This window comes from Caretta caretta, chromosome 4 (assembly GCF_965140235.1).
Source record: "Caretta caretta isolate rCarCar2 chromosome 4, rCarCar1.hap1, whole genome shotgun sequence".
Classification (NCBI taxonomy): Eukaryota; Metazoa; Chordata; order Testudines; family Cheloniidae; genus Caretta; species Caretta caretta.
The window spans coordinates 100,700,993-100,715,039 of NC_134209.1; the positions used below are offsets into that span (position 1 = coordinate 100,700,993).

Sequence of the window (14,047 nt, forward strand, 5' to 3'; positions counted from 1 at the left end):
CTGCCTTGCAAACCCTGGTGTAAGTTGCGTGAAAGAAAGGTGATGGGTGGGGCATGCGGGGGGTGTGAGCCACAGGGTGTAGAGATTCTGGGCAGTGCTGCTTCCCATAGAGGTTTGGTAACGGACTGTGATAGCTTAGGCAGGCCTCCAAGATGAAGATGTGCTGGGGTCCACACTGACCCCCTGAGCAGCCCTGAATCTGGAAGGTACACTTTAGGTTCCCCCTTTTCCCCTAGGTTGTGAGTGTTGCACCTTTTAGAGGTTCAACACAGTATCTTGACCCCAGACTCTAGAAGAAAACCACCAAGTTCCTCCTTTTCTGTTTCACTTGTGATCAACAGAGACAGGTACAAATATATATTCTGACCACTGATGGAGCATGAGCACGAGGAAACGTAATCTTGCTGTGGTAACAGGGTCTGAAAGCTTTTAGCTTGTGTGTAATGTACCTATGCAACTAGGTGTGAGGGATGTTATCGTTACAGATGTGGACTGTGTCCAAACATTAGTGAGGGAGGGTTTGGTCAGAACTGAGCTCCTGCAGGCAGATCCTCTTTGTCCATCGGAACTTGTATACCCATTTCTCATTGTGTAATCCCCCAACAAGGAGTAAAATAAATGGGCTTCAGAGTGAGGTATCCTGCTCATTACCCTAACTGGTTGTTTTGGGTGGTCCCACTGGTCCATTAGATGCTAAAATAGTTACCAATTAATGCTATTAAAATTTGGAGGAAGCTTGGCAGGGAAATTTTGAGGAAAAGGGATAGAAGACAGGAGCATTGCAAGAAGGAGGTGGTCGTAAGAAGGAAGGCACTAAGATGCACAGTAAAAGATAGCAGAGGAAAAACAGAAGATAAATGTATCCTTTGCCAGAGATAGCACCTCTCTTGTCAGTCGACAAAAAAATCTAGCTTCAAGAAAAGCTGGTTCAACCACCAAGTAATAACAGGAACAATAGGGGTTTGCTAATTCACCTGTTGGAAGGCAAGCTTGTTAGCTTTTTTTTTTTTATGATCCTTCTTTTTAAAATGTGTTCACTACCTTTCACATTTTGTTTTTGGTGGGATATGTTCCCACTTACACAAACTTAGGAATTAAACCCTGCAGAAGACTTCAATCTTCAGGGCTCTCAATCCCTCAGAATTCTGGAGTACTAAATTTACCTTAAAACATGTTAAAAATGGGAGTGTGAACTAGCCCTTCTGTGCTGGGGACTGGTTGTAGACTAGCCTTGCTGGTTCAACTGCTCATCATAGTAGTAATAATCAAGATGTGTTAGATTGTAAATTCTTTGGAGCACAGACTTTCTTTTTATGTATTTGTATAGCACCTAACACAAAGGGATCTCACAAAACAGACTGGGCAACAAAATATTGATTAAATTCAATGTTGTTAAATGCAAAGTAATGCACATTGAACATAATCTCAACTATGCATGCAAAATGATGGAGTCCAAGTGACTGCACATGTCCATCCCTCTGTAGGGGTGTGTGTGTAGTGGCGTGAGGCACCAGAGGGTGCTTGCACTGCCCTGACTGGTATTGCTGAGGGAAAAATCTCCAACCACTGTGCATAAGGTGCGCGCACACACCTACAGTGGAATGGTATGTGCTACATATCTTGAAGAACAACAGTTACAGAAAGGTAAGTAACCATTTTTTACCACTCAAGAAAGAGATCATGGAGTCCTCATGGACAGTTCTCTGAAAATATCTATTTACTGGGCAGTGGCAGTCAAAAAAGCTAACAGAATGTTAGGAACCATTACAAAAAGGATAGATAAGAAAAGATCATAATGCCACTGTATAAATACATGGTACATCCTACCTTGTATACTGTATGCAGTTCTGGTCACCCCATCTCAAAAAAGATATGAGAGTTGGAAAAAGTACAGAGGAGGGCAACAAAAATTATTACGGGTATGGAACAGCTTCCATATGAGGAGAAATTAAAAAGAATAGGCGTGTTCAGCTTAGAAAAGAGATGACTAAAGGGGGGATATGATAGAGGTCTGTAAAGTCAGGAATGGTGTGGAGAAGTGACTAAGGAAGTATTATTTATCCCTTCGCATAACTAGGGCGCTACCAAATTCATGGCAGTGAAAAATGCATCACAGACCGTGAAATCTGGTCTTCTGTATACTTTTTCCTTATACTATACAGATTTAATGGGGAGACGAGCATTTCTCAAACTGGGAGTTTGGCCCCAAAAGGGGGCTGTGGGAGGTGGTGTTGCAATGTTATTGTAGGGGGTCAAGGTATTGCCACCCTTAGTTCTGCACTGCCTTCAGAGCTGGGTGGCTGGAGAGCAGTGGCTGCTGGCCAAGCACCCAGCTCTGAAGGCCATGCCCCACAAGCAGCAGCAAAGAAATAAGGGTGGCAATACCATACTATGCCACCCTTACTTTTGCACTGCCTTCAGAGCTGGGCAGACAGAGAATGGTGGCTGCTGGCCAAGGGCCCAGCTCTGAAGGCAGCACAGAAGTAAGGGTGGTAATACTGCAATCCCCCCGACACACACACACACTCACTCACTCTTTTGGGTTAGGACCCCTACAGTTACAACACCATGAAATTTCTGATTTTTAAAAATCCTATGACTGTGAAATTGACCAAAATGGACCATGAATTTGGTAGGGCCCTTCGCATAACATAAGAACCAGGGGTCGCCAAATGAAGTTAATAGGCAGCAGGCTTAAAACAAAAGGAAGTACTTCTTCACACAACACACAGTCAACCTGTGGAATTTATTGCCAGGAGATGTTGTGAGGCCAAAAGTATAACTAGGTTAAAAAAAGAATTAGATAGGTTCATGGAGAATAGGTCCATCAATGGCCATTAGCCAAGATGGTCAGGGACTCAAGCCCATGCTCTGGGTGTACCTAAACCTCTGACTGCCAGAAGATGGGACTGGATGACAGGAGATGGATCACTCGATAATTGTTCTGTTTTGTTGATTCTCTCTGAAGCGTCTAGCACTGGCCGCTGTTGGAAAGCAGGGTACTGGGCTAGATGGACAATTGGTCTGATCCAGTATGGCCGTTCTTATTGTGTGTCTCTCTCCTTGAATGTTAAAATATTATTTTGGAACTTTCTGGAGATTACTGACACATTTCACTTGTCAAAAGTTAATGAGGAAGGTTTATTTTCAATTGTCCATATGTACCTAAAACTTACAATTGGAGATGCACTGATATTTGCATGAATCATTTGGAAAAATGACATAATATGCCAGTATGCATGATCTATAAACTAATGAGATTCATGTCAACTTCTAGTGACTTGGTTTTGGTGTTTTATCTTGATCAGTTTTTCATGATTCCCCAGAGGTAAAACAGTAAGAGTAGTGGAAGAAGCTTGGAAAACATTGTTTTGGATTTCTCCGGCTTTATCTCAGCCAGATAAACACACTTGTGTGGTTTTACTGGTTTTCATTGTCTTACAATACAGCTGATATTTATCAGAATATAGATTCATCACTATCTGCTTGTTCTGTCTACAACTATTTTAAAGCATCTGTAGGTTTTTCAATATTCTCAGTTGTATATTGTATTTTTCTTTAATGTCCTATAAAGCCCTAAATGTTTTTGAGTCTTACTGAGTCTCTGTTCTTTGGATTTCATGGTAGCTGCCATCAACAGTCATATGAACTAACAGTCCTCTGACTTTTAAAAAGAATGTAAAGCTGGCAGGGCATTTTAGTAGTGGGTCCTTGGCTCAGGAAATCACTACCCCACCTTTGTAGTATCAAAGCCCAGTTTTAATAAACTGCAGGGCACTCTGCAAAGACCCTGTCTGTTTTTTACCAGGCTTTTTTGGGAAGTAGAAAAATGAGTGAGGTTTTGGAGTAAGTGGCTGAGTCAGTGTCTTTTTATTTTGCAACCTTTTTTTGTTAAATATTAATTTTTGGCATGAAAGAGCATCTATACGAATATGAAGTAAATTACAAGATATATTCAGTGATATATAAACTTTTGCGTATTAAGGTTCATTTTTCTCATATTTCAAAAATGTTTTAAAGTGGATTCAAAATTCAACATACTAGAAAGTCTGTAAGGAATGCTACTTATGTGAACATTAGAACATAATTTTATGTATTCTGAATAAAGTTCTGTTTACATTTCAATTTAGGTGTAGGATACGCCTTTTAAATATAAGTGCAGTCATTTTTCAAAACATTATAGTGCATACTTTGAATGCCGACTTACTGATCTTTCTGACGTAATTGCATTTGTATGTTGGAATTATGCCTTTGAACACTTAACAGTAATCCATAAAGGATATACGTCTACATATCATGGCAATATTTGAAATGTTTTAGATATAAACTAACTACAATATGTAATACATGGAAAAAATAAACCAAACAAGTTTTGTTGACCCTAACATTAGCTTAAAAAAATAAAATCAGTAAACATTTAAATAGTGATGTGGAGCTTATAGTCAAAATGTTCACTACTTATGGTGATGGCTATAATCCCAGCAAAGTGCAATTAACCAGTCTGAAACTGAAAGTACAGAAAAGAAGAGCAAATATACAGTAATACAGAGAAGCAGAGATTGTAAAAACATGAGACTAATAAATTACACTGGAATGATTTATGTTTGAATGAAATAAGTCTGGTATATTTCCCATTGGCATAAAAGGAAATGTCCTCTTTTGGCCCTAATGACAAGGAAGCAAAAAAGAGTATATTGGTGAAGGCAGAAAAGAAACAAACTGGACCTGTCCTAAAGGTACTGTAGCTAGAGCTGTGAAAATAACCTGATTTGTTTTTTTGGTTCATTATCAGTTTTGAAAAATTGGCAGGAGGGGTAAAATTAGTTTGACCCAAACTGAAAATGACCGTTCTTAGCATTTTTGGCAAATTGAAAAAGTTGGGAACAGTTTGTTTCTGGTTGAATTAAATGTTTTGTTTTGGGGGCACTTTTAACTTTATTTTTTTTCCTGTGTTTAAAAAAAAAAAGAAAAAGACTAGAGTGACAAAAGTGCTGGTACAGCCCCTGTTCCCCTTCTTTATGATGGCACTCACCTGGGATGTGTGGCACCCTTCGGAGCAGAGACTTGAACCCAAATTTGCCCCCTCCCAGGTGAGTGCCTGACTATAGGGTATTCGTTGGTAGGTCTTGCTCAATCTCTGCTGTGGAAATTGTTCTACTTTGTATGAAATTGTTAAGTAGTCATTGGCGCAGGGACTGGAACCCTGCCAGCTCAGTGTCCTAGCCACCAGGCTATAGAGTCATTCAGTCTCACCCTGGCCCAGTGACTGTGGTTCACCAGAGGGGAGTTGTGGTCTAACAGGCCAGAGTTGCAGAGGATTAAAACCTTTCATGTTGCTCAGGGAGAGGAAGATCATAAATGGCTTTTTTGTCCTCATCTTTGCATGTACATCCCAAATGCCTCTCCATGGGACAGCACAATCGCCTTGCCATGCCATGCCTTCCACGCCAGCCACCTTCCACGGTCCCATATGCATCCCTACTTCTTCTCCCTAACTCCACACAACCCATCTCACTTCTACCAGAGCACCAGGCTGTAGCCCCTGGGACATTTGGATTGGTGGAGCAGGGATGTGAAGTGGTAGGGAGAGCACAGTTTTGTAAGGAGTGCATGGAGAAGTGGTGCTCAGGCTGAACAGGGAACCTGTGGTGGAATAAACAGAGCAGAGGGGGCTGCACTTTGACGAATGGGGGAATCCTCTGTGTTCTACTTTTTTCATCCCAAGCAAACCCAATGTACCCTGTGCCCTTACCAATCAAGCTTTTAGGTATTCACATATATTTTGATGATAGATGAGGGTTGTGGTTGACGGTGACACTCATTGGCAGAAGTGTGTTAAGGAACAGGGCTGTGAGAGATGATGGGAGGAGTCAGCTGTTTGCAAGTCCAGTAGGAGAAGTGGAACAGGAGGGTGGGGGTGGGGGGGTCCAGCATTGGAAAGATATTAGAAAATCTGTAAGATTTCCCCAGACACACACTTGCTTAGCTTACAGTTAAGGTTGCTCAAGTGCACAGCCTCTCAACACAAACAATAAAACCAAAGGAAATCACAAGTACATAATCCAACTGCACACTTCAGTTGTGCGTTCAATTTACCTATCACGCCACCTATATCACCCCACAACTACACAGACCTCCTTAGATTCAAATGCATGACACTGTGTTGATATACAACAATGCTAAACACTAACAATTAACTCTCTACAATGACATTTTCACATGATTACAAAATCAAATCTCTTTTCATAACTCTTAACTGCATTACATTCTCACAAATTTCCTGCACAAATATAATCCCTCCGTTGTTTTACTTCTCTTACTGTATTACCACCATACCATATTTCAGATATAAGAACTACGTGTTAACTGTTCCCACAATCTCAACCTAAACACATTTCTCTAACTAATTTGGTAAGAATTGAGGTAAGCATTTGGTTGTAAAAGGGAGAAGGTCTGTGTGGCTTTTTTTGTAATCTGGGATGGTGAGGTATGTTGAAAAGTGTGGGAGAAATTTATTTAACTTGTGACTTCCTTGGCTTTCATTGTGTTGGTAGGATGTGTACCTGAGCAATTTTAACTGGAAGCTAACACATATTTGTATGGAGATAAACAAGAAGTTGTGTGTAAAATTTCCTTTTTAGGATGAAAGAAGCCTAGGTCAGGGTACAGATAAGATAAGGAGCCTTTCTGTCTCGATATTTAGTACAGCTACTGTTCAGATGCATAACCACAAAGGCCCCAGTGTTGCAAAGTCCCAACTAAGTGGTCAAGCATACACATAAGTCTTTGCAGGATCAGGGCAAAAATCATTATCATTTGATTGTGTAAAGGCTTATGTAAAATAAATGGTGATCTTGGTGCAATTCTTATTGGGCATGTTAGCACCCTTGTCTGCAATTTCAGGAAAGAAGCCAAAGATCGAATGGACATGAAAAATGAACCTCCCTATCAACCCCAGAGGAAAGTGAACAAAATTAATGGGTTGGGTGAGAAAGCCGTATTACTACGGGCCTTGTCCCTGTTCTGTTTGTTGAATAGAGGGGCTTCATTCTCCAGGACTGTCACTGTTACCATTCATGAACAATACAGTCCTTTAAATATTTACAAAAATGTAGTATGACTAATCCTTAGGAATCCACACCTTAAAGTATAGGGAGGTACTCAAATAGCATTATGGTAGGTGCCAGGTTATTATAATTTAATATTTGCATTGCAGTAGCATCTAGAGGCTTCTATCAGGATTTCCCCATTCAGCCAGATGCTGTAAACATGTACGTGGAGAAGGGAGTAGGTTAACTTGAAATTGAATGATACGAGATGTTATAGGATAAGTGTTGAGCAAAATTGTAGGATGGGGTATGTTGTGTTCTTTTTGGTCTTCGTCCCACAGAGACACAGAGGCTTGGACTCGTGGACGGAAGCTCCACCCAGACTGCTCATCTGGAACTTTGAGGGGGTTGAATTTGAAGGATCATTGTTTAGCTCCTGCAGAGAGGGGGGGTCTAGACTGTGATCAGCAAGAGAAGCACTGCTGAGGTTTTACAAGATTATGCTTTCCCTAGTGGAGTAAGAAGTAGAAGGGTTACTGAATGCAACTGTTATGTATGTTATGTTTTACTCTGGTTAAATAAGTTTAGTGGTTTTTCAAATCCAGTAGTTGGAGGCATAGTCAATCGGTGGGTTTTGAAGAGATCTTCAGTAAAACAGTTACGAAAAGCAGCCAGAATCATCCGGTATTTACTGACAAGAGGAAGATAAGAGGGGTAAAAGGGCTAGTCTAATGATCCAGAGACACCAATGTTGAATAAGGTACGTGCCCAGGAAGAAACAGGTTGTTGCCTCACATAAGAGAAAGCTCTTACAGTCTAAGTAATTTTGATAGATAACACTTCATTGGTGGCTGATAATGACTTGTCACACTCATGTTGCACCTGAAAAAACCACACAAATTAAATAACTAAAGAAACGCAATATAGCTTTTTAGCTAAAGGGCTCAACTTTGCTCCCTTTGCAGACAATGGCAAAACTCCCATTGACTTAAATGGGAGCAATATCAGGCTGAAAGTGTTTATTTTGGCTTTATATTTCCTGGTGGTTGGCAGAATAATTTTTCAAAGGAGGTCATCAAACATGCACATTTTAGAAGCTGAGTCAAATCTAACTGCATGTAGGAATTTAAGCTGCTATGGTTTCATTTTACTGAAATGTCTCATTAAATTCTACATCCAGCCAGTTAATTGAAGATGAATTTATGTTATGCCACTTTTTTTTAATGGAGAGTAAAGGTCATCTGATTTGTCACATCATCTGTCCTTCAACAATTTTTTAAAAAAAATCATAATCAATTTGAATTGGTAGTTTAGTTTTGTTACAATACTGATTTTATTTTTTTTTTAAAACGTGGACAGTATGAAATCTTCCTAATAACTAAAGCTTTCTTCCACTTAATTTGTGCTTTTGTTGCTACTAACAAATAATTTGCAGTATGGGTTTTTCTGTACACCATTGATAGACTCTGTGCTTGTCATCCCAGTATACTGGAAATGTTACTCTCAAATCAAGGGTTCCTTTCTGGTTTTGTATGTCCTCACCTGCTCCTCACTGTAAATCATTGAGATGTCAAGTGTAGTGATTAATTAAGCTGCACGTGCAAGTACTTTTTTTCACCTGTCAAGTAGGAAAGAAGACTTGCTATAGAGAATTGTGTGATGCTGTTTAATTCACTTCTTTTTCCCCAAGCTGTGGAGTTTGCAGTAACGTTTTACATTTAAATTTTCTTTCACATTTTTATAGCTGTAATTCAGTGTTGGTTTATGAATTTTAAATCTTACAAGGCATATTTACAGGGGGATATAAAGTATTATAGTAGGAGTTTTACATAAGTGAGCAAGACCAACTGTATAATATTGTGTTATCAAAAGTTATATAGTCAAAATCTTGCTAGTTAGAGTAGTTCTAATTGGATACAATAGATTAGTTTTTAAACAAATTGATTAAACCTACATCACTAGCCTAACAGGTTTAATAGTTGTGGTGATATTTTTACTGTAACGAAGGATCTTTTAATATTTTATGGAAAGTACGTTTGGTGCATTCTGTGTGCAAGATTTTAATATTGTATGTTCAGTTTCTTGTGTGTATGTATTATATGCCTTATATAGTACACTGTCTATACATATGTGTGTGTATGCGTACACGTGTGTGTGTACACACAATTTTATTGGAATTTGGAAAGCTTGAATGTTTGTTCCACTCTTTTTCAGGCAAGTAGTAAAATTAAATTGTATTGTGATTTTAATCTATTATTAAAAGGTCCAGGAAAGGAAGATTACAAGGTAGATTCAGGTTTTGAATCAGTTTTGCCATTGGTTTAGCAGCGGGTGGGCAGGCAGATGCCTGCTCAGAGTAGAACCTATTGCCATTTTTCACCATTGATAGAGTAGCCTTTCAGAGTCAATGAGCTCTGTCAATGTGAGCTTGTCAAGGCTACAACTTCATAGACCTGAGAGGCGGTTTGAGAGGTCAGCCCTTTTCAGGTTTGCTGTGATGCAAATGAACTTTAATGCTTAAACAACTATTGGAATTTTTATGTCTGCTCCTTGTTCTTTTTTCTTCACAAAGTCATTGACGAGACATTCAGTGCTTTTTAAATTGGAAGTTGCATTGTGCTAAAGACCTAGTACAGATTTACGGAGGGCTGAAAGCAGTTAGATCATGTTCTTTTCATGGTGCGATTAGAATCAAATCGATTTCCCTACAGCCTTCAGCATTCAGATGGCAATTTTAACAAAGCTTGGGGGCTAGACAAGGGACAAAACGACTGAACTGAATGTTAATTACACTCTGCAGCCTTATTTTCTTTTGATTTGGAGCTGACTGGCAACTAAATTAACAAAAGTGTGACCATAACTGCTGCCCTATTTTCATTTAAAAAGAGAGCAGACTCTAAAAGGCTATCTTTACAAAGAAACAAGTTAGGTCTGCTGATCATTGTTAAAGGACACTGTCTTAAAAAATAGTAGTAGTTATAATAATAATAATAATTAATAATAATAAACAAAAAGAAACCCTGAATTCCAAAAACTGATTAAATAAATTTAGTCACTGACAAAGCCACCTTTTAAAGTTCTTGTAATGTCTGCTTTTAAAATATAATGTAGTAGAAACACAACCCAATAATGATTATTCATAGATTATAATTAATTTATTTTTAATCATATGACCATAGCTCAGGCTTAAACATGTTTGGTGTTGAAAGGTTGTATGGTAACTAGAGAGCAAGTAGCTGATTTTAAATAAATATTAACATTTTGCATTTGAAATGCCAAGCCAATCATTTGAAAACAGTTGAATTTTTATTTTATTCAGCTCATACTTGCTTGACTCACAGATTTCTAGTTTGTGATTGTGAGTGTTTGTTTATACTACCTCTGTTATTTTACAATAATAACAGCAAGATGCTTCCCCCCTTCATCCCCATTGCTTTGTAAGGAAGCTGCAGCTGCACTAAGTTGCAGTTGATCCTTGTCAGAGCTGCGTCCTTTTGCACCTGCAGCTCTGTTGGTCTCATCTTAACACCTGGCATCATGAATTATCCTCTTTTATTCGTACTTGCTAGCAAATCCCATTAAGGGCTGAGCAGTAGACATTGCGGCAGTCAAATGACCATAAATGTCAGAGTACATTTCTAAAATGTAAGTATAACTAAATTATTATACTTAGATACTCAAAATATCTCTAGGCATGAAGCTGTACTTCAGAAAGATTGCTGTTTTTCATTACATTTTGCATACATGAAGATTGATAAGTTATTAGAATTGCATACATGCAAAATTTTATTTGTAAAGATTTATCAACGTTTAGATTTCAGAATGTCAGAATTCTTTGCATGAAATGTCAAATGTTAAAAGCACAAATGTCCAAATCTTGAGAATCTGAAATATTGGTATTGCACTGCATTTTTGTGTAAATCCTAGATTTTTTTTAACCATTTAGCATTTGTGCAAGTTACCATCCTAACGTTCCATATTCGGATTTTCCTGGCTAGTTTTCAGAGCTAAAGATATAAAAGATTTTCTTTAAGGTATTGGTTAGATAGAATATTTATACTTGACCTCTTGCATTACAAAGTAAAGTTTACAGCATCTTTCAGCTGTTCAAATAGAGATGTTTTGGAAGCAGTATATTCACATTAATATTTTTGTGTAACATTCTTGCTGAGACTTAAAAATGGTCTGAAAATTGCTGTTGAGTACTCTTAGGAGTCCAAGCAATTAAAACATACGTATAAACCATTGTGCTCAAAGGTTGCAATTCTTTTTTCACATTGTCACTTAGTTTTTACTTTTTAAAAAGGATCATTTCTGCTCTAGTTACTGTTTAATACTACAGAAGGTTTGATAGTATTGCAGACCACCCTGTACTCAGTCACTGTCCTATACCTCTCCCCTTTTCACACAAAAGCAGCTGCAAAACAAAGTTTTTCTAAAACCAGTCAAGAGTAAAATTCTTTCTCATTTGTCTTCCAGACACGAAGATCGATTGAGAAGTTATTAGAATGGGAAAACAATAGGTTATACCACAAGGTGAGTGCCGCAGGGAGCAGCTTCGTACTGTTGGAGTCTGAATTGCACAGTATGGAAACAGATGCTTTTGTTGAACGAAAAATATGAAAGGTGGACAAATGGGCTAGTCTGTGTGCTGCAATAAAATACAGCTCATTTTTCTTCTTTTTCTTTCCTCCTTGTCTAGCTGTGCTTGCATTGGAGACTGAGCAAAAGGAAATGTGAAACGAATAACATGATGGAATATGTAAGTTAAAGGGCTGTTTTGTGAGTTTCTCTATTAAATGATCATTTATTTTGCTTCTGATCTTATTCTTTTCATGATTATTAATCAGTAAAGGTGTCAGGAGCTTAATCGCCTGAGTGCAAGGATTTTCTACGGTTCACAGATGCATAGTTTCATGTGCAGGACTGATTTATAAAGTTATGAATGACTTGAAAACAAGGCTTCACTGTGTTCTGAAAAATAATAAATTAATTGCCAAGATAAAATAGCTTGAACGTGTGTTGATGGAGTGTGAAATTTTAGATGCTGTATAAAGAATAACCACAACTTTGGTTACGCAGCAAGTCAGATATGGCTGTTTTATATAATGCTAATCAAGTCTAAAAGTATGGAAGAAGACCTTTCAGCTAAACTGTTGGAGCTTAAGAAACCTTTAGCCTTTATAGATATTAACTGCCCCACATCTCAACTGTCTTGAAAGTATCTTTATCTTTAATAGGGTCACCTAAAATATTTGTAAAGTCAGTCTTACAAGTAAGCTACAAAAGACACTTCGGTTTGGTTATTATTCCCTAAAAAGTTCTCAAGTTATAGAAATATATACGCTGAAAAGTTGCATGCCTTCTTCAGTCAGTCAGTATGGCATTTCAGTTTGCTCACCTAGCTGCCTTCTTGCTCTTTTATTTGTTTTCTGTTTTATTACTGTTTTCAAAAACTTTTGAGTGTAGTCAAGGGAGAGTGAATGTGGTGAGATGAGTCTGTTAAATTGATTACATCACTGAAATATGTAGGATTTCCTTAATTGGAGAAGTGAGTGGGCCAGGAAGGGGTTAACTATTGAAAATAAAGACTAACCTTGGAGAAATACTTAGGATAGCACTTCTTAAATATGCATGGTCTTTTGTTATCTGATATTTTGTCTATTCTTTGAAACAATAAAGCCATCATAGAGGCATATAAAAAGATTGGTTAAAATAGTGTTTAAATAATTAGAAATTCTTAAAATCATCTTTTCACTGCTAGCATTCCCCTTTCTTCCATTTTCACACTAAATCCTATTTCTAGCCTGAAACATAAAAGGATTTTTAATGTCTCTTTTCACAGTCTAGCTCTATTTACTAAACTGAATAAGTAGATTTTTTGTATCATTATCTATTATATAAAACATGTTAATTTATGACGAGATACATGATATTTCACTATAAGCAGGAAAAATAGCAAATTTCAGTAAGCTGTTTTGAGCTTTACCCATATGAAGATGTCCTGCTTTTTTCATCATGGAATGCTTCTGTTTTTCTACAGAAGTAGTTAGTATTGTCACTTCAAATCCTTTGCAGACTAAACTGAAATTAAGCAAAAGAGGCTACAGTTTTTTTAATTAATTTTGGAGGGTGGCTTACTAGAGTTTCAACAAATGTTCATCTTTTTTTAGGTGAACTTGTATGAAATTATAGTCACTTTTTATATAGTGGACATTCTGTTAACTAAAGATTTTAAATCAATTGGTCTACTTACAGGACTAAAGTTAAGCTTGTGCATAAGTGTTTGCAGGATCAGGATCGAAGAGTGAGAAATATTTTTAAAAGCTTCTAACAAGTTAGCTGTCGAAATATTTAATATAGTTATTTTAATCCAACATTGATTTTCCACAGAACTTGTGTTCCATTCTTTTGTCTGTAGCTAGTTAAGATGCTGGTCGTATTAAAGCTGTCTTAAATTTTCCATTTATAAGTTAACTTTAAAAAGAAGTGGGGTGGAAAAATGAAGCTAAGCCTTTCAAAAATGAATGCGGAAAGTGAGGCTTCCATATCCATATTTTGGCACCTAAATAGGGCTTGTCTACAGGAAGGTTTTATCTGTTGGTCTTGATGCTAAACAGTGTGCAAGTTGTTTCACTTCACCAGTAGAAAAAATGACTTGCACCTCTTCAGCTTATTCTAGTTTGAAACATGGCCTGAATTTCAAAAGCACTCAGAGGTCAGTGGTGCTCAGCATTTTTGAAAATCAAACTACTAACTGAGTTGCCTAAATTTATATTTAGAATCCTAACTTTAAGGCTTTGAAAACCTTGGCCTCAGGGATCAAATCCATGGATTAAACACCCCCTGCCCCCCCCCCCCCCCCCATACACACCTTTTTATAAAAGACAGATGAGGCATTTATCCTTTAAACAGCCAGCTAGTTTTTTTCCTATGCACCCAAATGTACCTTCTGAGTGTCAGCTTTTTGTCTGTTTCAGGTAATATGCTTTTTATAT

At 37.7% G+C, this 14,047-nt stretch overlaps 1 protein-coding gene across 1 annotated transcript in view; it reads left to right on the plus strand.

Moving 5' to 3' along the window:
- The window catches only part of CHIC2 (cysteine rich hydrophobic domain 2), a 40,907-nt gene that overhangs the window by 18,941 nt on the left and 7,919 nt on the right, over positions 1-14,047 (plus strand). The window contains exons 4-5 of the mRNA XM_048848336.2: positions 11,529-11,585; positions 11,752-11,811. Coding sequence (XP_048704293.1) covers positions 11,529-11,585; positions 11,752-11,811 — 117 coding nt within the window. The remainder of the gene's footprint in view (positions 1-11,528; positions 11,586-11,751; positions 11,812-14,047) is intronic.